We start from the raw sequence: 27,375 nt of genomic DNA on the forward strand, positions 1-27,375 counted from the left end.
ATACACTTTCTCTATGTTTCCTAATCTTTTTGTTCCTTACGTTCATCATAGATCATCCTAACGTTCCAATTTGTCTCTTACTCATGACTGTCCACAACAACCCTTGATCGTGGGCCAATAGATCGTATGGTGTAGGATGTAATGATGTATATCCATAAGATTTTAATGAATATCTAACACAACTGAACATTTGGACACACACGCACACACACACACGCACACACACACACACACACACACACGCATATATATGTGTATATTTATTTTGCTTCGTCGTTGTCTCCCGCGTTAGCGAGGTAGCGCAAGGAAACAGGCGAAAGAATGGCCCAACCTACCCACATACACATGTATATACATACACGTCCAGACACGCACAAATACATACCTAGACATTTCAACGTATACATATATATACATACATAGATACATACATATATACATATGTACATAATTCATACTTGCTGCCTTTATTCATTCCCGTCGCCACCCCGCCACACATGAAATAACCCCCTCCCCGCATGCGCGCGAGGTAGCGCTAGGAAAGGCTAACAAAGGCCACATTCGTTCACGCTCATTCTCTAGCTGTCATGTATAATGCACCGAAACCACTGCTCCCTTTCCACATTCAGGCCCCGCGAAACATTCCATGGTTTACCTCAGACGCTTCACATGCCCTGGTTCAATTCAATGACAGCACGTCGATCCTGGTATACCACATCGTTCCAATTCACGCTATTCCTTGCACGCCTTTTACCCTCCTGCATATTCAGGCCCCGATCGCTCAAAATCTTTTTCACTCCATCCTTCCACCTCCAATTTGGTCTCCCACTTTTCGTTCTCCCCGCACAACCCTATCTATAGTTCACGCCTCGCAAACATATAACATTTTTGGAACCACTATTTCTTTAAACATATCCATTTTTGCTTTCCGAGATAATGTTCTCGCCTTCCACACATTTTTCAACGCTCCCAGAACTTTCGGCCCCTCCCCCACCCTATGATTCACTTTCGCTTCCATTGTTCCATCCGCTGCCAAATCCACTCCCAGATATCTAAAACACTTCACTTCCTCCAGTTTTTCTCCATTCAAACTTACCTCCCAGTACTCATACTGGTGTCTAAATGCATTTAGCGATAGACAATGAGGCAATGACGTACTCGTTAACACTGTTAACATAAGAATAATATTTTCCAATATTGATACATCTTAATAATCATGGGTTCTAATATGTCTTTCATCTGTCAGTACGGTCATTGTTCCTAGGTATCACTGCTGCATAACAGTCTTATGAACAGTCCTTGATAGAAGTTTTTCTACCTGATGGATCATCTTCTTAGGTTTAGCCTTTCGCTTTACCATGCTGACTCCATCTATACAGATTAGGAGTTAGGGATACTGTTACTGTCCTCCACTAGTGAACCTCCTCACAGACGATCAGGTCTTGTGTTATCTCTCGTTCACATGTGCTCCCATGTGCTGTTCTCCGGCAGACAACCTCCTCGTTCTCCATCAGGAACTTAGTTCCGAAGTTCTCCCACGTCTATCAGTCTTCATATTTCCTGTGTCCCTCTTTGCTCAATGTCTTCCACAGTGCGACGGGACAGTTTAATGTATCGCTTGTGTCCCCTGACAGCCACGCTGGCCACTACGATCGGCATCCTTCTGTGGTTCTTATCGTACAACGTCCCCAACAGCCTCATCTACTTCAAATACGACAAGTTGGGTCTGACCCCGAAGATCCTGTCGTGTCTTCTTCCCAACATGGCCATGTCGCTGGCCTTCAGGGTCATCGAGATGTTCGAAGGAAGAGGTAAGAATCTTCAGAGAGGTTTCTGATGGAGGTGAGTAGCGTAGCGGATCACGGGGTAATGTAGTGAGAGGAATTCTTGGCCTACGCAATGAATTAGACGCAGATGGTGGCAAAATCTTGGTGGAGAACAGATGGCTTTTCATAATCTCTTCTCAATCCCTCTCACCATCGAACTTCATTACCACATATTGCCACATAAAGGTAAAAACTTCTTCAAATCTTGGAATGTTGTATAGATGGATATTGAAGGATTTCATGGCTGTCAGTAGCTAGACTCCACACCATACATCAGATGATACGTAATATAGAGAAAACGATACTTGTAGAGGATTACTGATATCAGCGAGTAGTTCTACAACCAGAGCCGAAACCCAGCTTCCATGTGTTGCCACATTGCATTGCAACACCACAACACAGTGATCTGGTCCAGTTTCTTTATGGTCAACAAAATACATTAATACACCTAGGTTGCATAACAACAACAAAAAGAAAGAAAAAAATATCGAATATCATTACTGTCCTCCAGTAGATAACTAACTTCAACGTAAACCATCAGGTCATTTGAGTTTACATGAATCTGTAACAAACTTTTCCGACCTGTTATTATATCTGGTCCAAGGCATAACTTATAATGACATGGAATGTGGTGTAATATGTTTGAGTGTTGGTTTACAGGACAATTCTCAAATACAACTTGCAAACCGTGTGTCAGTGGCTGCACGAGAACACTCAAACTCTTAGACAGAATAAAATCATACTTTCCTTGAGTATAGACTCCATCAAGGTGATGCATCCATAACAAGGGCAGATTATGTACAAATGTACTATATAAAAGACCTGAAAATCAAGTACATTTTCCCTTGTCCAGCGGTGGGTGTGCAGTGGAACAATATGTGGGACACAGGCAACCCCAGGGACGAGCTGACCCCGGCCATGATCCTCCTCATGCTCATCCTTGACATCATGTTGTACATCCTCTTGATCTGGTACGTCGACCAGGTCAGCCCAGGGTCCTACGGCGTCCCTCAGCCCTGGTACTTCCCCTTCCAGGTTAGTATTTGTTGTGCCTCGACCACAGTACCGTCTCTATCTCTCATCTAGGAAACACCACGACCACAGTACCGTCTCTATCTCTCATCTAGGAAACACCACATAACCCCTTAGGATCTGTCCACTCCTTGTCTGGAAGCAGAGTCTATCTCCCTCCCTGTCATTGAAGGAAGTAACCCCACCGTTTCCTTTTGAGGTCGTATGATTACTAGTACCACACTGTGGGACTGTCATCTGAGGCGATTGTGATATCTTCTTAACAACACTCGGTGAATCCTTCCATCTTGTTTTTGTTTCACCTGCTACTTGACCATACCTACGTAGAGGACAGTATTCCACTCGGCTATTGTACTTGTTAAATATCAACTGTCTCTAAATCTCATTGATGCTGTGGCTAACATCTCCTTTTTCATCCTGAATCCTGCCACACTCTCCCTTACCTTCCACTAAAGTCACCCAGTCTAGTCATGTATTACCCAGGCTTCAGGTGTCTTTAGAAAGTCAACTGATAGGAAGACCGTCTAGGTTCCCCAAACACCTGCACTATAAAGGAAGGTATATAGCTAACTTGCACATATAAAGGAAGGTACATAGCTAACCTATACACATAAAGGAAGGTATATAGATAACCTGAAATACAAAGATTTATATATGGCTAACCTGCACTGAACAACCATTGCCTGACCATAGAGAAGTTACTGGTGCGGGTTTGGTCTTGTGGACGGGGACGAAAACGACCTGAATAAGGACCTCGACAGCGACAGTCAGCAGTACTTCGAGGAGGAGCCAGCTGGGCTCAAGCCTGGTATCATCATCAGAAATCTCAGGTAAACTTCACTGCAAATATTGTAAACCACATTATTTCCAAACGTATATGTGAGACTGTAATGTATGTAATATGTAAGCGTGCAAGGGACTGCAATATATATATATATATATATATATATATATATATATATATATATATATATATATATATATATATATATATATATATATATATATATATATATATATATATATATATATATATATATATATATATATATATTGATTGAGAGGGTGAAGGCATGTACAGAGCATCAGATTGGGGAAGAGCAGTGTGGTTTCAGAAGTGGTAGAGGATGTGTGGATCAGGTGTTTGCTTTGAAGAATGTATGTGAGAAATACTTAGAACATGGTTGTTTAATTTGTTTATGGATGGGGTTGTTAGGGAGGTGAATGCAAGAGTTCTGGAAAGAGGGGCAAGTATGAAGTCTGTTGGGGATGAGAGAGCTTGGGAAGTGAGTCAGTTGTTGTTCGCTGATGATACAGCGCTGGTGGCTGATTCATGTGAGAAACTGCAGAAGCTGGTGACTGAGTTTGGTAAAGTGTGTGAAAGATGAAAGTTAAGAGTAAATGTGAATAAGAGCAAGGTAATTAGGTACAGTAGGGTTGAGGGTCAAGTCAATTGGGAGGTGAGTTTGAATGGAGAAAAACTGGAGAAAGTAAAGTGTTTAGATATCTGGGAGTGGATCTGGCAGCGGATGGAACCATGGAAGCGGAAGTGAATCATAGGGTGGGGGAAGGGGCGAAAATCTGGGAGCCTTGAAGAATGTGTGGAAGTCGAGAACATTATCTCGGAAAGCAAAAATGGGTATGTTTGAAGGAATAGTGGTTCCAACAATGTTGTATGGTTGCGAGGCGTGGGCTATGGATAGAGTTGTGCGCAGGAGGATGGATGTGCTGGAAATGAGATGTTTGAGGACAATGTGTGGTGTGAGGTGGTTTGATCGAGTAAGTAACGTAAGGGTAAGAGAGATGTGTGGAAATAAAAAGAGCGTGGTTGAGAGAGCAGAAGAGGGTGTTTTGAAATGGTTTGGGCACATGGAGAGAATGAGTGAGGAAAGATTGACCAAGAGGATATATGTGTCGGAGGTGGAGGGAACGAGGAGAAGAGGGAGACCAAATTGGAGGTGGAAAGATGGAGTGAAAAGATTTTGTGTGATCGGGGCCTGAACATGCAGGAGGGTGAAAGGAGGGCAAGGAATAGAGTGAATTGGAGCGATGTGGTATACCGGGGTTGACGTGCTGTCAGTGGATTGAATCAGGGCATGTGAAGCGTCTGGGGTAAACCATGGAAAGCTGTGTAGGTATGTAGTATTTGCGTGTGTGGACGTATGTATATACATGTGTATGGGGGTGGGTTGGGCCATTTCGCAAATGGATTTGTATGTAGCATTTATGGATCTGGAGAAGGCATATGATAGAGTTGATAGAGATGCTCTGTGGAAGGTATTAAGAATATATGGTGTGGGAGGCAAGTTGTTAGAAGCAGTGAAAAGTTTTTATCGAGGATGTAAGGCATGTGTACGTGTAGGAAGAGAGGAAAGTGATTGGTTCTCAGTCAATGTAGGTTTGCGGCAGGGGTGTGTGATGTCTCCATGGTTGTTTAATTTGTTTATGGATGGGGTGGTTAGGGAGGTGAATGCAAGAGTTTTGGAAAGAGGGGCAAGTATGAAGTCTGTTGGGGATGAGAGAGCTTGGGAAGTGAGTCAGTTGTTGTTCGCTGATGATACAGCGCTGGTGGCTGATTCATGTGAGAAACTGCAGAAGCTGGTGACTGAGTTTGGTAAAGTGTGTGAAAGAAGAAAGTTAAGAGTAAATGTGAATAAGAGCAAGGTTATTAGGTACAGTAGGGTAGAGGGTCAAGTCAATTGGGAGGTGAGTTTGAATGGAGAAAAACTGGAGGAAGTGAAGTGTTATAGATATCTGGGGGTGGATCTGGCAGCGGATGGAACCATGGAAGCGGAAGTGGATCATAGGGTGGGGGAGGGGGCGAAAATTCTGGGAGCCTTGAAGAATGTGTGGAAGTCGAGAACATTATCTCGGAAAGCAAAAATGGGTATGTTTGAAGGAATAGTGGTTCCAACAATGTTGTATGGTTGCGAGGCGTGGGCTATGGATAGAGTTGTGCGCAGGAGGATAGATGTGCTGGAAATGAGATGTTTGAAGACAATGTGTGGTGTGAGGTGGTTTGATCGAGTAAGTAACGTAAGGGTAAGAGAGATGTGTGGAAATAAAAAGAGCGTGGTTGAGAGAGCAGAAGAGGGTGTTTTGAAATGGTTCGGGCACATGGAGAGAATGAGTGAGGAAAGATTGACCAAGAGAATATATGTGTCGGAGGTGGAGGGAACGAGGAGAAGAGGGAGACCAAATTGGAGGTGGAAAGATGGAGTGAAAAAGATTTTGTGTGATCGGGGCCTGAATATGCAGGAGGGTGAAAGGAGGGCAAGGAATAGAGTGAATTGGAGCGATGTGGTATACTGTCAGTGGATTGAATCAGGGCATGTGAAGCGTCTGGGGTAAACCATGGAAAGCTGTGTAGGTATGTGTATTTGCGTGTGTGGACGTATGTAAATACATGTGTATGGGGGTGGGTTGGGCCATTTCTTTCGTCTGTTTCCTTGCGCTACCTCGCAAACGCGGGAGACAGCGACAAAGCAAAAATATATATATATATATATATATATATATATATATATATATATATATATATATATATATATATATTGCAAAGGGACTTGTATGTACCATTTATGGATCTGGAGAAGGCATATGATAGAGTTGTTAGAGATGCTCTGTGGAAGGTATTAAGAATATATGGTGTGGGAGGAAAGTTATTAGAAGCAGTGAAAAGTTTTTATCGAGGATGTAAGGCATGTGTACGTGTAGGAAGAGAGGAAAGTGATTGGTTCTCAGTGAATGTAGGTTTGCGGCAGGGGTGTGTGATGTCTCCATGGTAGTTTAATTTGTTTATGGATGGGGTTGTTAGGGAGGTGAATGCAAGAGTTTTGGAAAGAGGGGCAAGTATGAAGTCTGTTGGGGATGAGAGAGCTTGGGAAGTGAGTCAGTTGTTGTTCGCTGATGATACAGCGCTGGTGGCTGATTCATGTGAGAAACTGCAGAAGCTGGTGACTGAGTTTGGTAAAGTGTGTGAAAGAAGAAAGTTAAGAGTAAATGTGAATAAGAGCAAGGTAATTAGGTACAGTAGGGTTGAGGGTCAAGTCAATTGGGAGGTGAGTTTGAATGGAGAAAAACTGGAGGAAGTGAAGTGTTTTAGATATCTGGGAGTGGATCTGGCAGCGGATGGAACCATGGAAGCGGAGTGGATCATAGGGTGGGGGAGGGGGCGAAAATCCTGGGAGCCTTGAAGAATGTGTAGAAGTCGAGAACATTATCTCGGAAAGCAAAAATGGGTATGTTTGAAGGAATAGTGGTTTCAACAATGTTGTATGGTTGCGAGGCGTGAGCTATGGATAGAGTTGTGCGCAGGAGGATGGATGTGCTGGAAATGAGATGTTTGAGGACAATATGTGGTGTGAGGTGGTTTGATCGAGTAAGTAACGTAAGGGTAAAAGAGATGTGTGGAAATAAAAAGAGCGTGGTTGAAAGAGCAGAAGAGGGTGTTTTGAAATGGTTTGGGCACATGGAGAGAATGAGTGAGGAAAGATTGACCAAGAGGATATAGGTGTCGGAGGTGGAGGGAACGAGGAGAAGTGGGAGACCAAATTGGAGGTGGAAAGTTGGAGTGAAAAAGATTTTGTTTGATCGGAGCCTGAACATGCAGGAGGGTGAAAGGAGGGCAAGGAATAGAGTGAATTGGATCGATGTGGTATACCGGGGTTGACGTGCTGTCAGTGGATTGAATCAGGCATGTGAAGCGTCTGGGGTAAACCATGGAAAGCTGTGTCGGTATGTATATTTGCGTGTGTGGACGTATGTATATACATGTGTATGGGGGTGGGTTGGGCCATTTCTTTCGTTTGTTTCCTTGCGCTACCTCGCAAACGCGGGAGACAGCGACAAAGCAAAAAAAAAAAAAAAAAATATATATATATATATATATATATATATATATATATATATATATATATATATATATATATATATATATATATATAAATATATATATATATATAGAAGCAAAAAAAATATATATATATATATATATATGTATATACATATATACATATATATATATATATATATTTTTTTTTTTTTTTTTGCTTTGTCGCTGTATCCCGCGTTTGCGAGGTAGCACAAGGAAACAGACGAAAGAAATGGCCCAACCCACCCCCATACACATGTATATACATACATACATACATACATACATACATATACATATATATATATATATATATATATATATATATATATATATATATATATATATATATATATATATATATATATATATATATATATATATATATATATATATATCATACTGATCGTCGTTTCTCGCATCAAGGAGCTAGCACCAGGAAACATACGAAGAATGACCAATCCACTCATATATAGACATATATACAAAAATGCCTATACACGGACATATGCATACATAATACAAATACATATCAACATATGCACATATACATACATATACATACACTTACATAAACATATACATATATACACATTTACATATTCATACTTGCTTGCCTTCAATCCATTTCCGGCGCCACCCGACCCACAGGAAACAGCATCGCTGCCCCTGCTCAGCAAGGTAGCGCCAGGAAAACAGACAAAAAAGGCCTCATTCGTTCACTCTTAGTCTCTAGCTGTCATGTGTAATGCACCGAAACCACAGTTCCCATTCCACATCCAGGTACCACAGACTTTTCCATGGTTTACCCCAGACGTTTCACACTCTCTGGTTCAGTCCATTGCCAGCTCGTCGACCCCTGTATACCACATCGTTCCAATTCCCTCTATTCCTTGCACTCCTCTCACCCATCTATATGTTCAGCCCACGATCACTCAAAATCTTTTTCACTTCATCCTTCCACCCCCAATTTGGTCTCCCGCTTCTCCTCCTTTCCCTCCACCTCTGACACAAATATCCTCTTTGTCAATCTTTCCTCACTCATTCTCTCCATATGTCCAAACCATTTCAACACATCCTCGACTTGCTCTCTTAACCGTACTCTTTTTATTACCATGAATCTCTCTAACCCTTTCATTACTTCTCGATCAAACCACCTCACACCGCATATTGTTCTCAAATATTTAATTTCCAACGCATCCACCCTCCTCCGTACAACCATATCTACAGCTTGTGCTTCGCAATCATATAATATTATTGGAACTACTATTTCCTCAAACTAACCCATTTTTGCTCTCCGAGATAGCGTTCATTCCTTCCACACATTCTTTATAGCCCCAAGAACCTTCGCCCCCTTCCCCACCCTGTGACTTACTTCTGCTTCCACGGAGATATAAAACACTTCATTTCCTCCAATTTTTCTTCGTTTAAACTCATATTCCAGTTAACTTGACCTTCAACCCTAATGACATTGTTTTTATTCACATATACTCTCAACTTTCTCCTTTCACACACTTTTCAGACTCAGTCACCAAACTCTGCAGTTTCTCACTCGAATCAGCCACCAGAGCTGCATCATCTCAGGCCCCCCTCATCCCCAAAACACTGCGTACTCGCGCCTCTCTCTAAATCTTTTTCATTTACCTTCCTAACCATCCTATTCATAAACAATTTAAACAACCGTGGGGACATCAAACACCTCTGCCGCAGACCGACCTTCACTAGGAACCAATCACTTTCCTCTCTTCCTACTCATACACATGCCTTACATCCTTGGTAAAATCTTTTCACTGCTTCTAGCAGCTTATCTCCCACACCATATACTCCTAAGACCTTTTACAAAGCATCTCTATCACATCTATCATATACCATCTTCAGATCCATAAATGCTACATACAAATCCATTTGTTTTTCTAAGTATTTTTCACACACGTTCTTCAAAGCAAGCACATGATCAACATATCTTCTACCGCTTTTGAAACCGCACTGATCTACCCTAATCTGACACTCTGTACATACTTACACCCCTTCAATCAATACCCTCCCATACAATTTACCAGGAATACTCAACAAACTTATGCCTCTGTAATTTGAACACTCACCTTTATCCCCTTTGCCTTTGTACAATGGGACTAAGCATGCATTCCGCCAATCCTCAGGCACTTCACCATGAACCATACATACACTGAATATCCTTACCAACCAATCAACAGCACAGTCATCCCCTTTCTTAATAGATTTTACTGCAATACCATCCAAACCCGCCTCGTCGCTGGCTTTCATCATCTGCAAACCTTCCACTACGTCTTCTCAGTTTACCAAACCATTCTTCCTGACCCTTTCACTTCACACACCACCTCGACGAAAACACCCTACATCTGTAATCGTCGATAGTCATTTCCCTATTTCCCTAGTTGTTAACGCTCCCGAATACCACGCAAATGGTCCTTCATTCAAATCCTTGCTGGTATAGGGTGTTATGTGATATTTTCTCTCAAACTATTCGCCATTTCCCGCGTTAGCGAGGTAGCATCAAGAACAGAGGACTGTGCCTCTGAGGGAATATCCTCACCTGGCCCCCTTCTCTGTTCCTTCTTTTGGAAAATTAGAAAAAAAAAAAAATGATGAGAGGGGAGGATTTCCAGCCCCCCGCTCCCTCCCCTTTTAGTCGCCTTCTACAACTCGCAGGAAACACGTGGGAAGTATTCTTTCACCCCTATGCCCAGGGATATATATGTGATATATATATATATATATATATATATATATATATATATATATATATATATATATATATATATATATATATATATATAGATATATATATATTCATTTATTTTTCTTTTATTTTACTTTGTCGTTGTCTCCCGCGTTATATATATATACCTTAATGACCCTGGCACTTGATAGGCCTAAAGCCCAAAAAATCAACCAACATAATAACTTACACTTTTCCTTTGTCTGTTGACCAGGAAGGAGTTCAAGTCCCTGGGAGGCCAGGTCAAGGTGGCGGTGGAGAACGTGAACATGACGTGTTACGAGGGTCAGTGTACCGTCCTTCTGGGTCACAACGGCGCTGGCAAGACCACCACCATGTCTGTCCTCACTGGTCAGTAGGTCATGTCTGTCCTCACTGGTCAGTAGGTCATGTCTGTCCTCACTTGTCAGTATGTCATGTCTGTCCTCATTGGTCAGTATGTCATGTCTGTCCTCACTGGTCAGTATGTCATGTCTGTCCTCACTGGTCAGTATGTCATGTCTGTCCTCACTGGTCAGTAGATTATGTCTGTCCTCACTGGTCAGTATGTCATGTTTGTCCTCACTGGTCAGTATTTCAAGTCTGTCCTCATTGGTCATTATGTCATGTCTGTCCTCACTAGTCAGTATATCGTGTCTGTCCTCATTGGTCAGTATGTCATGTCTGTCCTCACTGGTCAGTAGTTCATGTCTGTCCTCACTGGTCAGTACGTCATGTCTGTCCTCACTGGTCAGTACGTCATGTTTGTCCTCACAGGTCAGTATGTCATGTCTGTCGTCACTGGTCAGTATGTCATGTTTGTCGTCACTGGTCAGTATGTTACGTCTGTGCATACTGATCAGTAAAATGTGTCTGTCCTCACTGGTCAGTATGTCATGTCTGTAGTCACTGATCACTATGTTACTCCTGGCCTTATTGGGCTGTAAGTCGTGACTCTCCTCACCGGTCTGAATGTCTTGTCTTCTGTCCTCACTGGTCAGTATATCATGCCTGTCCTCACTTGTCAGTATAACACGTCAGTCCACACTGGTCAGTATAACACATCGGTCCACACTGGTCAGTATAACACGTCGGTCCACACTGGTCAGTATAACACGTCGGTCTTCACTGGTCAGTATAACACTTCGGCCCTCACTGGTCAGGATGTCGTGTTTTGATTCATTCAATCTTAAATTCTTGTTCATTTGTCTTAACAGAAGCTGTGGGTATTTCCAGCAAGCGATTTTGATTCCAAAATTTAGTACAGAGTCACTTCCAGATGCACTCGTCTGTCCAGTACTTCAAGCTGACGAGATCATGAGTAAGAGTCCAGAGTGAACTGCTTTGTAAGAGCCATTTTAAGATGTGTGTTGGAGAATAGAAAGTACACCGGCAATGCTGTGATCGTATCATTATAATCTCTTGCATGAAGCCAACCAGTCATTTGGACAAACATAAACGCGTTATGGACACACGGCTTCAAGTTATAAAAAGACCTTTATTTCTTAACAGAAGATCACCCTTTAGAACATATCAGTTTGAAAAGAAGCAAGACGGAGATTGACTGTGAACTGACTGGTTTCCAAGTCGAGCAGGTCCGTTGCACACCGAAACTGGAGTAAAGTATCCACATTAGCATTAGCTAAAGAGTTTCTGAATCTCTTGATTTGATGAAGAGTAATAAATCTATCATTTCTTTTATTAGCATTTTAAATAGGTTATTTTGTCTTAAGTATCATACTAGAACTAGGCTTTGTGAAAAACTCGGATTTATCATTTACCATATATCGTAATATCAAATTAGAAAGTCACACACAGGCGGTAAACATGAGACACAGTAAGTCATATCATTGTAGTGATATAATAAGGAGCATAGTATACTTGCAGGAGTGTATGCGCCCAGTGGAGGGTATGCCAAGGTAGGGGACTGGAACATCATGACGAACCTGAAGGAGGCGCGGGAAGAGTTGGGTCTCTGTCCCCAGCACAACATGCTCTTCATCGACCTCACAGTCCTGCAGCATCTCCTCTTCTTCGGAAGGGTGAGTGCCCGCCACACACACAGTTACCCTAGTATACCAAGAACCTTCGGCTAACTATCTGATGGCTGGTATCATATGATTCCAGAAGCACTTTTCTGGGGGATCCAGCAGCTTCAAGGGTATGCTGCAATCAGTAGCAGGGAAAATATGGAGTCTTTTGGAGTGAGAAGTTCTTCGGCGAGATTGTATTCCCTTGATACAACCTCACTGAAGGTGACTCTTCATCCGCGGCATCAGCTCAGACAGTACACTCTTGCCAAGCCTACTATCTGGTCGTGGTACAGACTGATATTCATGAATGTATGATACTCTTACTGTTTTCCAACAGATGACCTTGTCATAGACCATAAGGTCTTCTGTCTCTGCCACGTACCAATGGCTTACTATTATTCATGATAAAAACAAATCTATTTCCTGTTCTAACTCACTATGTTCAAATTACGTATCACATTGCAAAGACGAAGGTTATTCTTTCGATCATGTACATGATTAGCATTTTCTAGCTCAGAGTTTATTCTTATGACTAACACATAATCTATATGGTATTAGTTCTAACAGTATAGATACAACATTATACGCAGAGCTGCTGTTTTGAAATATGGATTAATATTTCTTAAGGATAATCATACCTCAACTTTGCTAGGGAGTGTGCTAATCATCTATTGTCACCCCTAATGTACTACCACAGCTGAAAGGGATGACGGAAGCTGAGGCGAAGGAGGAAGCCCTTGAAGTCTTGGGACGTCTGGATCTGTTGGACAAGAGGAACTTGTTTGGTAATCAGCTCTCTGGCGGCATGAAGAGGAAGCTCTGTCTCGCTATATCGCTTATAGGAGGGTCCAAGGTATGTATAGATCTATTGGAAAATAAAATGAGAAACGTGTACATGAATCTTATTCTCATTTTCTTTTACATCAAGGTTCTGTTACTGTTATCTAAGCCTGTATCAGGGTTGGTATATATACCCTTTCTCTCATACATTCTGGACGCCAACCGTTTCGCCAGCATTAAAAAACATCGACTCAGTATGTCACCCGACCACTCACGCCCAAGATACAACGTCCACACCAAAGACACTGTCCACTGACTCCTTAATATGTCTTGTGTTCACCCCACAAACACACACAAGTATGAGTGTGTGTGTGTGTGTGTGTGTGTGTGTGTGTGTGTGTGTGTGTTTTCCCTCCGCTTGGAAGCCTGCCTTGTGGCAGCCTATGAAGAAAGGAAACCGCTCTAAACCCTCCGCCTATTGCTCCATTGCCTTCACTGATTTACTCTCCAATAACATTATTGTCTAAACTCACAAGTCCTCGGTTACTCTCGTACACAAACTACGGGTGTATTTCCCCTGCTTACGTCTGAATCCATTTCTGGGCAATTACATTATCCAATCGAGTGTAGCTTATTTATATCATCTTTAGTTCTCTCATTTGCGTATTACATATAACTATGTATATAAGGATCCCAACATATATGTATATATATATATATATATATATATATATATATATATATATATATATATATATATATATATATATATATATATATATATATATATATATATATATGTATATATATATATATATATATATATATATATATATATATATATATATATATATATATATATATATTGTCCCTGGGGATAGGGGATTAAGAATACTTCCCAGGTATTCCCTGCGTGTCGTAGAAGGCGACTAAAAGGGAAGGGAGCGGGGGGCTGGAAATCCTCCCCTCCTTGTATTTTAACTTTTTAAAAAGGGAAACAGAAGAAGGAGTCACAAGGGGAGTGCTCATCCTCCTCGAAGGCTCAGATTGGGGTGTCTAAGTGTGTTTTTTTTTTTTTCCAAAAGAAGGAACAGAGGGGGCCAGGTGAGGATATTCCAAAAAAGGCCCAGTCCTCTGTTCTTAACGCTACCTCGCTAACGCGGGAAATGGCGAATAGTTTAAAAGAAAGAAAAAAAGATATATATATATATATATATATATATATATATATATATATATATATATATTATTTATTTATTTATCTATTTTGCTTTGTCGCTGTCTCCCGCGTTTGCGAGGTAGCGCAAGGAAACAGACGAAAGAAATGGCACAACCCACCCCCATGCACAATGTACACACACACACGCCCACACACGCAAATATATATACCTATACATTTCAATGTACACATATATATACACACACAGACACATACATATATACCCATGCACACAATTCACACTGCCTGCCCCTATTCATTCCCATCGCCACCTCGCCACACATGGAATACCATCCCCCTCCCCCCTCATGTGTGCGAGGTAGCACTAGGAAAAGACAACAAAGGCCACATTCGTTCACACTCAGTCTCCAGCTGTCACGCAATAATGCCCGAAACCACAGCTCCCTTTCCACATCCAGGCCCCACACAACTTTCCATGGTTTACCCCAGACGCTTCACATGCCCTGATTCAATCCACTGACAGCACGTCAACCCCGGTATACCACATCGATCCAATTCACTCTATTCCTTGCCCGCCTTTCACCCTCCTGCATGTTCAGGCCCCGATCACTCAAAATCTTTTTCACTCCATCTTTCCACCTCCAATTTGGTCTCCCACTTCTCCTCGTTCCCTCCACCTCCGACACATATATCTTCTTGGTCAATCTTTCCTCACTCATTCTCTCCATGTGCCCAAAGCATTTCAAAACACCCTCTTCTGCTCTCTCAACCACGCTCTTTTTATTTCCACACATCTCTCTTACCCTTACATTACTTACTCGATCAAACCACCTCACACCACACATTGTCCTCAAGCATCTCATTTCCAGCACATCCACCCTCCTGCGCACAACTCTATCCATAGCCCACGCCTCGCAACCATACAACATTGTTTGAACCACTATTCCTTCAAACATACCCATTTTTGCTTTCCGAGATAATGTTCTCGACTTCCACACATTCTTCAAGGCTCCCAGGATTTTCGCCCCCTCCCCCACCCTATGATTCACTTCCGCTTCCATGGTTCCATCCGCTGCCAGATCCACTCCCAGATATCTAAAACACTTTTCTTCCTCCAGTGTTTCTCCATTCAAACTTACCTCCCAATTGACTTGACCCTCAACCCTACTGTACCTAATAACCTTGCTCTTATTCACATTTACTCTTAACTTTCTTCTTTCACACACTTTACCAAACTCAGTCACCAGCTTCTGCAGTTACTCACATGAATCAGCCACCAGCGCTGTATCATCAGCGAACAACAACTGACTCACTTCCCAAGCTCTCTCATCCCCAACAGACTTCATACTTGCCCCTCTTTCCAAAACTCTTGCATTCACCTCCCTAACAACCCCATCCATAAACAAATTAAACAACCATGGAGACATCACACACCCCTGCCGCAAACCTACATTCACTGAGAACCAATCAAGAGAAAGGTGCAAGAGGTGAAAAAGAGGGCAAATGAGAGTTGGGGTGAGAGAGTATCATTAAATTTTAGGGAGAATAAAAAGATGTTCTGGAAGGAGGTAAATAAAGTGCGTAAGACAAGGGAGCAAATGGGAACTTCAGTGAAGGGCGCAAATGGGGAGGTGATAACAAGTAGTGGTGATGTGAGAAGGAGAGGGAGTGAGTATTTTGAAGGTTTGTTGAATGTGTTTGATGATAGAGTGGCAGATTTAGGGTGTTTTGGTCGAGGTGGTGTGCAAAGTGAGAGGGTTAGGGAAAATGATTTGGTAAACAGAGAAGAGGTAGTAAAAGCTTTGCGGAAGATGAAAGCCGGCAAGGCAGCAGGTTTGGATGGTATTGCAGTGGAATTTATTAAAAAAGGGGGTGACTGTATTATTGACTGGTTGGTAAGGTTATTTAATGTATGTATGACTCATGGTGAGGTGCCTGAGGATTGGCGGAATGCGTTCATAGTGCCATTGTACAAAGGCAAAGGGGATAAGAGTGAGTGCTCAAATTACAGAGGTATAAGTTTGTTGAGTATTCCTGGTTATTTATATGGGAGGGTATTGATTGAGAGGGTGAAGGCATGTACAGAGCATCAGACTGGGGAAGAACAGTGTGGTTTCAGAAGTAGTAGAGGATGTGTGGATCAGGTGTTTGCTTTGAAGAATGTATGTGAGAAATACTTAGAAAAGCAAATGGATTTGTATGTAGCATTTATGGATCTGGAGAAGGCATATGATAGAGTTGATAGAGATGCTCTGTGGAAGGTATTAAGAATATATGGTGTGGGAGGCAAGTTGTTAGAAGCAGAGAAAAGTTTTTATCGAGGATGTAAGGCATGTGTACGTGTAGGAAGAGAGGATATATATATATATATATATATATATATATATATATATATATATATATATATATATATATATATATATATATATGTATATATATATATATATATATATATATATATATATATATATATATATATATATATATATATATATATATATATATATATATACATATATATATATATATATATATATATATATATATATATATATATATATATATATATATATATATATATATATATATATATATATATATTATCCCTGGGGACAGGGGAGAAAGAATACTTCTCACGTATTCCCCGCGTGTCGTAGAAGGCGACTAAAGGGGACGGGAGCGAGGGGCTAGAAATCCTCCCCTCCTTGTATTTTAACTTTTTAAAAAGGGAAACAGAAGAAGGAGTCACAAGGGGAGTGCTCATCCTCCTCGAAGGCTCAGATTGGGGTGTCTAAGTGTGTGTGGATGTAACCAAGATGAGAAAAAAGGAGAGATAGGTAGTATGTTTGAGGAAAGGAACCTGGATGTTTTGGCTCTGAGTGAAACGAAGCTTAAGGGTAAAGGGGAAGAGTGGTTTGGGATTGTCTTTGGAGTAAAGTCAGGGGTTGGTGAGAGGAGAAGAGCAGGGGAAGGAGTAGCACTACTGAAACAGGAGTGGTGAGAGTATGTGATAGAGTGTAAGAAAGTAAACTAGATTTATTTGGGTAAAATTGGAAGTGGTTGGAGAGAGATGGGTGATCATTTGTACATATGCACCTGGGCATGAGAAGAAAGATCATGAGAGGCAAGTGTTTTGGGAGCAGCTGAGTGAGTGTTAGCAGTTTTGACGCACGAGACCGGGTTATAGTGATGGGTGATTTGAATGCAAAGGTGAGTAATGTGGCAGTTGAGGGAATAATTAGTGTACATCGGGTGTTCAGTGTTGTAAATGGAAATGGTGAAGAGCTTGTAGATTTCTGTGCTGAAAAAGGACTGGTGATTGGGAATACCTGGTTTAAAAAGAGAGATATACATAAGTTTACGTATGTAAGTTGGTGAGATGGCCAGAGAGCGTTATTGGATTACGCGTCAATTGATAGGCGCGTGAAAGAGAGACTTTTGGATGTTAATGTGCTGAGAGGTGCAATTGGAGGGGTCTAATCCTTATCTTGTGGAGGCGAAGGTGAAGATTGGTAGAGGTTTTCAGAAAAGAAGAGAGAATGTTTGGGTGTAGAGAGTGGTGAGAGTAAGTGAGCTTGGGAAGGAGACTTGTGTGAGGAAGTACCAGGAGAGATTGAGTGCAGAATGGAAAAAGATGAAAGCAAAGGACGTAAGGGAAGTAGGGGAGGAATGGGGTGTATTCAGGGAAGCATTGATGGCTTGCGCAAAAGATGCTTGTGGTATGAGAAGCGTGGGAGGTGGACAGATTAGAAAGGCTAGTGAGTGGTGGGATGAAGTAAGATTATTAGTGAAAGAGAAGAGAGAGTGCATTTGGACGATTTTTGCATGAAAATAGTGTAAATGACTAGATGTATAAAAGAAAGAGGCGGGAGGTTAAGAGAAAGGTAGGTGCAGGAGGTCAAAAAGAGGGCAAATGAGAGTTAGGGTGAGAGAGTATCGTTAAATTTTAGAGAGAATTAGATGTTTTGGAAGGAGGTGAATAAAGGGCGTAAGACAAGAGAACAAATGGGAACATCGGTGAAGGGGGCTAATGGGGAAGTAATAACAGGTAGTGGTGAAGTGAGAAGGAGATGGAGTAAGTATTTTGAAGGATTGTCGAATGCGTTTGATGATAGAATGGCAGATATAGGGTGTTTTGGTGGAGGTGGTGTGAGAAGTGAGAAGGTCAGGGAGAATGATTTGGTAAACAGAGAAGTAGTGAAAGCTTTGCGGAAGACGAAAGCCGGCAAGGCGGAGGGTTTGGATGGTATTGCTGTGAATTTGTTAAAAAAGGAGGTGACTGTGTTGTTGACTATTTGGTGAGGATATTCAGTGTATGTATGGTTCATGGTGAAGTGCCTGAGGATTGGCGGAATGCATGCATAGTGCTATCGTACAAATGCAGAGGGGATAAAGGTGAGTGCTCAAATTACAGAGGTAAAAATTTGTTGAGTATTCCTAGGAAAATATATAGGAGGATATTGATTGAGAGGGTGAAGGCATGTACAGAGCATCATATTGGGGAAGAGCAGTGTAGTTTCAGTGTTAGAGGATGTGTGGATCAGGTGTTTACTTTGAAGAATGTATGTTAGAAGTACTTAGAAAAACAAATGGATTTGTATGTGGCATTTATGGATCTGGAGAAGGCATATGATAGAGTTGATAGAGATGCTCTGTGAAAGGTATTAAGAGTATATGGTGTGAGAGGTAAGTTGTCAGAAGCAGCGAAAAGTTTTTATCGATGATGTAAGGCATGTGTACGAGTAGGAAGAGAGGAAAGTGATTGGTTCCCAGTGAAAGTCGGTTTGCCACAGGGGTGTGTGATGCCTCCATGGTTGTTTATTTGTTTGTGGATGGGTTGTTAGGGAGGTGAATGCAAGAGTTTTGAAGAGAGAGGCAAGTATGCAGTCTGTTGTGGATGAGAGAGCTTGGGAGGCGAGTCAGTTGATGTTAGCTGATGATACAGCGCTGGTGGCTGACTCGGATGGGAAACTGTAGAAGCTTTTGACTGAGTTTGGTAAAGTGTGTGAAATAAGAAAGCTGAGAGTAAATGTGAATAAGAGCAAGGTTATTAGGTTCAGTAGGGTTGCGGGACAAGTCAATTGGGAGGTAAGTTTGAACGAAAAAAAACTGGAGGAAGTGAAGTGTTTTAGATATCTCGGAAGTGGATTTGGCAGCGGATGGAACCATGGAAGTGGAAGTGAGTCATAGGGTGGGGGAGGGGGCGAAAATTCTGGGATCATTGAATAATGTGTGGAAGGCGAGAACTTTGCGAAGCGTGGGCTATAGATAGGGTTGTGCGGAGGAGGGTGGATGTGTTGGAAATGAGACGTTTGAGGGCACTATGTGATGTGAGGTGGTTTGATCGAGTAAGTAATGAAAGGGTAAGAGAGATGTGTGGTAATAAAAAGAGTGTGGTTGGGAGAGCAGAAGAGGGTATATTGAAATGGTTTGGCGACATGGAGGAATGAGTGAGGATAGATTGGCCAAGAGGATACTGGTGTCAGAGGTGAAGGGAACGAGAAGTGGGAGACCAAATTGGAAGTGGAAGGATGGAGTGAAAAAGATTTCGAGCGATCGGGGCCTGAACATACAGAAGGGTTAAAGGCGTGCAAGGAATAGAGTGAATTGGAACGATGTGGTATAATGAGGTCGACGTGCTGTTAATGGATTGAAGCAGGACATGTGAAGCGTCTGGGGTAAACCATGGAAACTTTGGTCGATCCTGGTTGTGGAAAGAGAACTGTGGTTTCGGTGCATTACACATGACAGCTAGAGAGTGAGTGTGAACGAATGTGGTATTTGTTGCCTTTTCCTGGCGCTACCTCGCTCATATGCGGGGGAGGGGGGGGTGCCATTTCATGTGCGGCGGGGTGGCGACGGAAATGGATGAAGGCAGCAAGTATGAATATGTACATGTATACATATGTATATGTCTGTGTATGTATATGTATGTATACGTTGAAATGTATAGGTATGTATATGTGCGTGTGTGGGCGTTTATGTATATACATGTGTATGTGGGTAGGTTGGGCCATTCTTTCGTCTGTTTCTTTGCGCTACCTCGCAAACGCGGGAGACAGCGACAAAGTATGATGAAATAGATATGAATAAAATATTATTATTATCTTTATTATTTTGCTTTGTCGCTGTCTCCCGCGTTAGCGAGGTAGCGCAAGGAACAGACGAAGGAATGGCCCAACCCACTCACATACACATGTATATACATACACGTCCACACACGCAAATATACATACCTATACGTCTCAACGTATACATATATATACACACACAGACATATACATATATACACATGTACATAATTCATACTGTCTACCTCTATTCATTCCCATCGCCACCTCGCCACACATGAAATAACCCCCTCCCCCTTATGTGTGCGAGGTAGCGCTAGGAAAGGACAACAAAGGCCTCATTCGTTCACACTCAGTCTCTAGCTGTCATGTAATAATGCACCGAAACGACAGCTCCCTTTCCACATCCAGGCCCCACACAGCTTTCCATGGTTTACCCCAGACGCTTCACATGCCCTGGTTCAATCCATTGACAGCACGTCGACCCCGGTATACCACATCGTTCCAATTCACTCTATTCCTTGCACGCCTTTCACCCTCCTGCATGTTCAGGCACCGATAACTCAAAATCTTTTTCACTCCATCTTTCCACCTCCAATTTGGTCTCCCACTTCTCCTCGTTCCCTTCACCTCTGACACATATATCTTCTTTGTCAATCTTTCCTCACTCATTCTCTTCATGTGACCAAACCATTTCAAAACACCCTCTTCTGCTCTCTCAACCACGCTCTTTTTATTACCACACATCTCTCTTACCCTTACTTTAGTTACTCGATCAAACCACCTCACACCACATATTGTCCTCAAACATCTCATTTCCAGCACATCCACCCTCCTGCGCACAACTCTCTACATAGCCCACGCCTCGCAACCATACAACATTGTTGGAACCACTATTCCTTCAAACATACCCATTTTTGCTTTCCGAGATAATGTTCTCGACTTCTACACATTCTTCAACGCTCCCAAAATTTTCGCCCCCTCCCCCACCCTATGATTCACTTCCGCTTCCATGGTTCCATCCGCTGCCAGATCCACTCCCAGATATCTAAAACACTTTTTTTCCTCCAGTTTTTCTCCATTCAAACTTACCTCCTAAATGACTTGACCCCCAACCCTACTGTACCTAATAACCTTGCTCTTATTCACATTTACTCTCAACCTTCTTCTTTCACACACTTTAACAAACTCAGTCACCAGCTTCTGCAGTTTCTCACATGAATCAGCCGCCAGCGCTGTATCATTAGCGAACAACAACTGACTCACTTCCCAAGCCTTCTTATCCACAACAGACTGCATACTTGCCCCTCTTTCCAAAACTCTTGCATTCATCTCCCTAAAAACCACATCCATATACAAATTAAACAACCATGGAGACATCACACACCCCTGCCGCAAACCTACATTCACTGAGAACCAATCATTTTCCTCTCTTCCTACACGTACACATGCCTTACATCCTCGATAAAAACTTTTCACTGCTTCTAACAACTTTCCTTCCACACCATATATTCTTAATACCTTTCGCAGAGCATCTCTATCAACTCTATCATATGCCTTCTCCAGATCCATAAATGCTACATACAAATCCATTTGTTTTTCTAAGTACTTCTCACATACATTCTTCAAAGCAAACACCTGATCCACACATCCTCTACCACTTCTGAAACCACACTGCTCTTCCCCAATCTGATGCTCTGTACATGCCTTCACCCTCTCAATCAAAACCCTCGCATATAATTTACCAGGAATACTCAACAAATTTTTACCTTTGTAATTTGAGCACTCACCTTTGTCACCTTTGCCTTTATACAATGGTACTATGCAAGCATTTCGCCAATCCTCAGGCACCTCACCATGAATCATACATATATTAAATAGCCTTACCAACCAGTCAACCATACAGTCACCCCTTTTTTAATAAATACCATCCAAACCCGCTGCCTTGCCGGCTTTCATCTCCCGCAAAGCTTTTACTACCTCTTCTCTGTTTACCAAATCATTTTCCCTAACCCTCTTACTTTGTACACTACCTCGACCAAAACACCCTTTATCTGCCACTCTTTCATCAAACACATTCAACAAACCTTCAAAATACTCACTCCATCTCCTTCTCACATCACCACTACTTGTTATCACCTCCCCATTAGCGCCCTTCACTGAAGTTCCCATTTGTTCCCTTGTCTTACGCACTTTATTTACCTCCTTCCAAAACATCTTTTTATTCTCCCTAAAGTTTGATGATACTCTCTCACCCAAGCTCTCATTTGCCCTCTTTTTCACCTCGTGCACTTTTCTCTTGACCTCCTGCCTCTTTCTTTTATACATCTCCCACTCATTTGCACTATTTCCCTGCAAATATCGTCCAAATGCCTCTCTCTTCTCTTTCACTAACAATCTTACTTCTTCATCCCACCACTCGCTACCCTTTCTAATCTGCCCACCTCCCACGCTTCTCATGCCACAAGCATCTTTTGCGCAAGCCATCACTGCTTCCCTAAATACATCCCATTCCTCCCCCACTCCCCTTACCTCCTTTGTTCTCACCTTTTCCATTTTGTACTCAGTCTCTCCTGGTACTTCCTCACACAAGTCTCCTTCCCAAGCTCACTTACTCTCACCTCTCTCTTCACCCCAACATTCTCTCTTCTTTTCTGAAAACCTCTACAAATCTTCACCTTCGCCTCCACAAGATAATGATCAGACATCCCTCCAGTTGCACCTCTCAGCACATTAATATCCAAAAGTCTCTCTTTCGCGCGCCTATCAATTGACGCGTAATCCAATAATGCTCTCTGGCCATCTCTCCTACTTACATACGTATACTTATGTATATCTCTCTTTTTAAACCAGGTAATCCCAATCACCAGTCCTTTCTCAGCACATAAATCTACAAGCTCTTCACCATTTCCATTTACAACACTGAACACCCCATGTATACCAATTATTCCCTGAACTGCCACATTACTCACCTTTGTATTCAAATCATCCAACACTATAACCCGGTCTCGTGCATCAAAACCACTAACACACTCATTCAGCTGCTCCCAAAACACTTGCCTCTCATGATCTTTCTTCTCATTCCCAGGTGCATATGCACCAATAATCACCCACCTCTCTCCATCAACTTTCAGTTTTACCCATATCAATCTAGAGTTTACTTTCTTACACTCTATCATATAATCCCACCACTCCTATTTCAGGAGTAGTGATATATATACATATATATATATATATATATATATATATATATATATATATATATATATATATATATATATATATATATATATATATATATATATATATATATATGCAGGAGGGTGAAAGGAGGGCAAGGAATGGAGTGGGTTGAAGCGATGTGGTATACCGGGGTTGACGTGCTGTCAGTGGATTGAATCAAGGCATGTGAAGCGTCTGGGGTAAACCATGGAAAGCTGTGTAGGTATGTATATTTGCGTGTGTGGACGTATGTATATACATGTGTATGGGGGGGGTTGGGCCATTTCTTTCGTCTGTTTCCTTGCGCTACCTCGCAAACGCGGGAGACAGCGACAAAGTATAAATATATATATATATATATATATATATATATATATATATATATATATATATATATATATATATATATATATATATATATATATAAGTGTGTGTGTGTGTGTGTGTGTGTGTGTGTTTACATTAACAAGATACAATATTCTGTGGCAGGTGGTCATCTTGGATGAGCCAAGCAGCGGGCTGGACCCTGAGTCACGTCGGTGGGTGTGGGATATGGTGCAGGGGGAGCGAGGGCGTCGCACTGTCCTCGTCACCACACACCACATGGAGGAGGCTGACGTCCTGGGCGACCGTGTTGCCATCATGGCCTCCGGCAGGGTCGTCTGTGCTGGCTCCACCCTCTTCCTCAAGAACAAGTTCGGTAAGGCTCTTTATGAAGACCTGAGTTTCTCAACCTCTTTCTCAGACGATCCATACCATTCACTCCGAGGTTATGGCTACCCCAGCCAAGAATGTTACAGATCATTAAAGATTATTTACTAGATCTAGGAAAACACAAAGAGGAGAACTAAAGACGCAAGGGTTAGTGAATATAGCAAACAAAGGAAAACAATTTAAGTTGTAATACTTTCATATCGTACATCAACTTGTGGCCTGACTATCTGAAGATAAACAAGACAGACTTCGATGTGTTATGTCCAATGTAAAAAGCAAGGAAACAAGAAATTGTTTTTTTTACAGTGACATAAAACACTTACCTCAAGGACTCGAGAGAGGTACCAACATTGGCAATATAACAGAAATATTTTGACATTCCCGTGTATACCTCATCGATACCATTTCCCTCCATCCCGTGCACGCCTTTCACCCTCCTTTATGTTCAAGCGTCGATCATACAAAATCTTATTCACTCCATCGCTTTATCTCGAATCTGTTCTCCCACTTCTTATTCCCTCCACCTTTAACACATATATCCTCTTTGTCAATCTTTCCTCACTCATTCTTTCCATGTGTCCAAACAATTTCAACACACCTTCTTCTGCTCTCAACCACACTCTTTATATTTCCCCACATTTCTCTCACCCTTTCATTACTTACTCGATCAAACCACCTCACACCACATATTGTCTTTCTACATTTAATTTCCAACGTGTTCACTCCCCTTTGCACAACCCTATCTATAGCCCATGTCCTCTCAGATAGGTCAGCGAACTATCTTACCATACATTCTTCAGTGGCTCCATAACCTTCACCCCTTCCTTACCTAGTAAATAAATTCCGCTTCCATGATTTCATTTCCTGCCACGTCCACTCCCAGGTATCTAAAACACTTTACTTACTCCAAATTTTCTCCATTGAAACGCTCATTCCAGCTAACCTGTCCCTCTATCCTGCTAGACCTGATAATCTTGCTTTAATTCCCATTTATTATATCAACTTACATGGCATATGTCAGCTAGAGAATGGCTGTGAACGAATGTGGTCTTTTTCGCTTGTTCTTTTTTGTATTTCGCTGACGTGGGAAAAGTCGAACAAGTATGAAAAAAGAAATGTTGACATTCGTAGACAAGAGTCGATGGTCGATGGTTTCAAGACCCGAAGAAGAACGCTTGGTGACCCCACGTAGCGTCACGACACCCAGGGTTGGGAACCATTGAGGTAGACTACTCTGACATGTATGTGGTTGTGTGTCTCTCTAGTGGCATTATCTCCACATTACGTCACTGTGACTAACACGTATGATGAAGCACTGGATATACAGCGATGTACAGTTGTGTCGTGATACAATATGGCGTTATGAGTATCTTGATAAATCGTCAGTTGGAGTGTTCAGTGTTGCAGAGTTCTTTCCTGAGATGCTTGTAAGTTTGTGTTACACAGGTCAATTCTCTCCGGTGGATCCACAAACTGTGCCTCGTCAAGTACGTTATTTGTGTTATCTAATGATGAGTCTGCTATGTGAGGTCATGATACGCTTCAGTTTACTTCATATGAAGTATAATGAAGGAAATAAACAGATACACGAGACACTAACATTAAGGGAATAGGACAACACAGGTAAAAAATATTGGTATAATCCAAATCACATCGTTTAAAACAGTTTAATTTCTTTGAAGAAGGTAATTGATTTACCAATACGTTCATCGTCATTAGATATGTTAGAGTGAAACTGATCAGTAACGAGAAATCGGTCTTATTCATATGTTTGAGAGATGAATGATATCACGGTTGATGGAAGAGGTTATACCACTGTTCCATCACTACGTACAGTGGTAGTATTGTCTCTACTGTATGATGATGATGATTCTATTTCTTCGTACACCCGTACGTCACACATCGTCCGTGTCTGCGTCCGCCATCTCATTTACAATGATTCAGTCTGATTCGAATTCTCACTTGTAACGCGATTGACTTGCTCTTACTTCTTCCGTCCTACGCAAAAAGCACATGATGACAGAAAATGGAAGGCGGTGGTACGCGAGCAAGAACTTGACCTTGGCTACGCGGAAGCCCCCTGGCGTGGAATGTGGTAAGCTGAGGGGGTGGTGTAGGGTCCGTCTTACAACAATATTCGTCATGTAACATTTCAGCTTCTCTCGTCTGTACACGTGTTAGGTGACGGCTACACCCTGGAGATGATGGTGACGGACGAGTGCAAGATCGACGTTATGGAGGAGGAGGTGAAGCGGCACCTGCCCTCCGCCACCCTGCACACCTGCCGCAGCGGGGAGGTCACCTTCAAGGTGCCTCCCGACACCTCCAAGTTCGCCCCTCTCCTGGAGACGCTCACCCACAGGAAGCAGGAGCTCGGGGTGAGGCACGTCGGCCTCTCCCTCACCACCATGGAGAGGGTCTTCCTCGGGTAGGTGTTTACATGTCAGGCCCAAGCTGTAGTAAACTATTGGTGCTGTAGTGGGACCCCATCTCCTGTGTGGGTTTATGTGTGTTTGTGTGTATCCTTATATGCATTTCTTTGAGTATATGTTTACGGTTGTGTGTATGGGTACTTGTGATTAATACTCATGATCGCTATTTGTGTGTTAAGGGGAGAGAATCTTACAAATGTATTGCCCTGTTTGTTAACATCTGCATATGTATGTATGTACATATGTAGCACAACAGGCAATCTCAGCTGTTCATCCTCTACACAGGGTTAGTCGATGAATGGGTAACTGACTTTGTCTGGGGGTGTGCGTGTGTGTGTATACACACAAGAGTAGACCATGGTACATACGTTAATAAAAGACTGGGCAACACCGGTGTAAATCTCTCATCTCGTAACACAAATTGTAAACACAAATAGTCATAACATACGCCCACACTTAAGCTAGCTATCAGGAT

General features: G+C 42.1%; 1 protein-coding gene across 1 annotated transcript in view; it reads left to right on the plus strand.

Annotated features, from left to right (window-relative positions):
• The window catches only part of LOC139755466 (phospholipid-transporting ATPase ABCA3-like), a 151,899-nt gene that overhangs the window by 69,655 nt on the left and 54,869 nt on the right, over window positions 1-27,375 (plus strand). Inside the window, 8 exon segments of the mRNA XM_071673799.1 lie at window positions 1,635-1,811; window positions 2,680-2,861; window positions 3,552-3,688; window positions 10,704-10,840; window positions 12,356-12,510; window positions 13,199-13,354; window positions 24,244-24,454; window positions 26,650-26,896. Coding sequence (XP_071529900.1) covers window positions 1,635-1,811; window positions 2,680-2,861; window positions 3,552-3,688; window positions 10,704-10,840; window positions 12,356-12,510; window positions 13,199-13,354; window positions 24,244-24,454; window positions 26,650-26,896 — 1,402 coding nt within the window.

Source organism: Panulirus ornatus, chromosome 19, assembly GCF_036320965.1.
Source record: "Panulirus ornatus isolate Po-2019 chromosome 19, ASM3632096v1, whole genome shotgun sequence".
NCBI classification, from domain to species: Eukaryota; Metazoa; Arthropoda; class Malacostraca; order Decapoda; family Palinuridae; genus Panulirus; species Panulirus ornatus.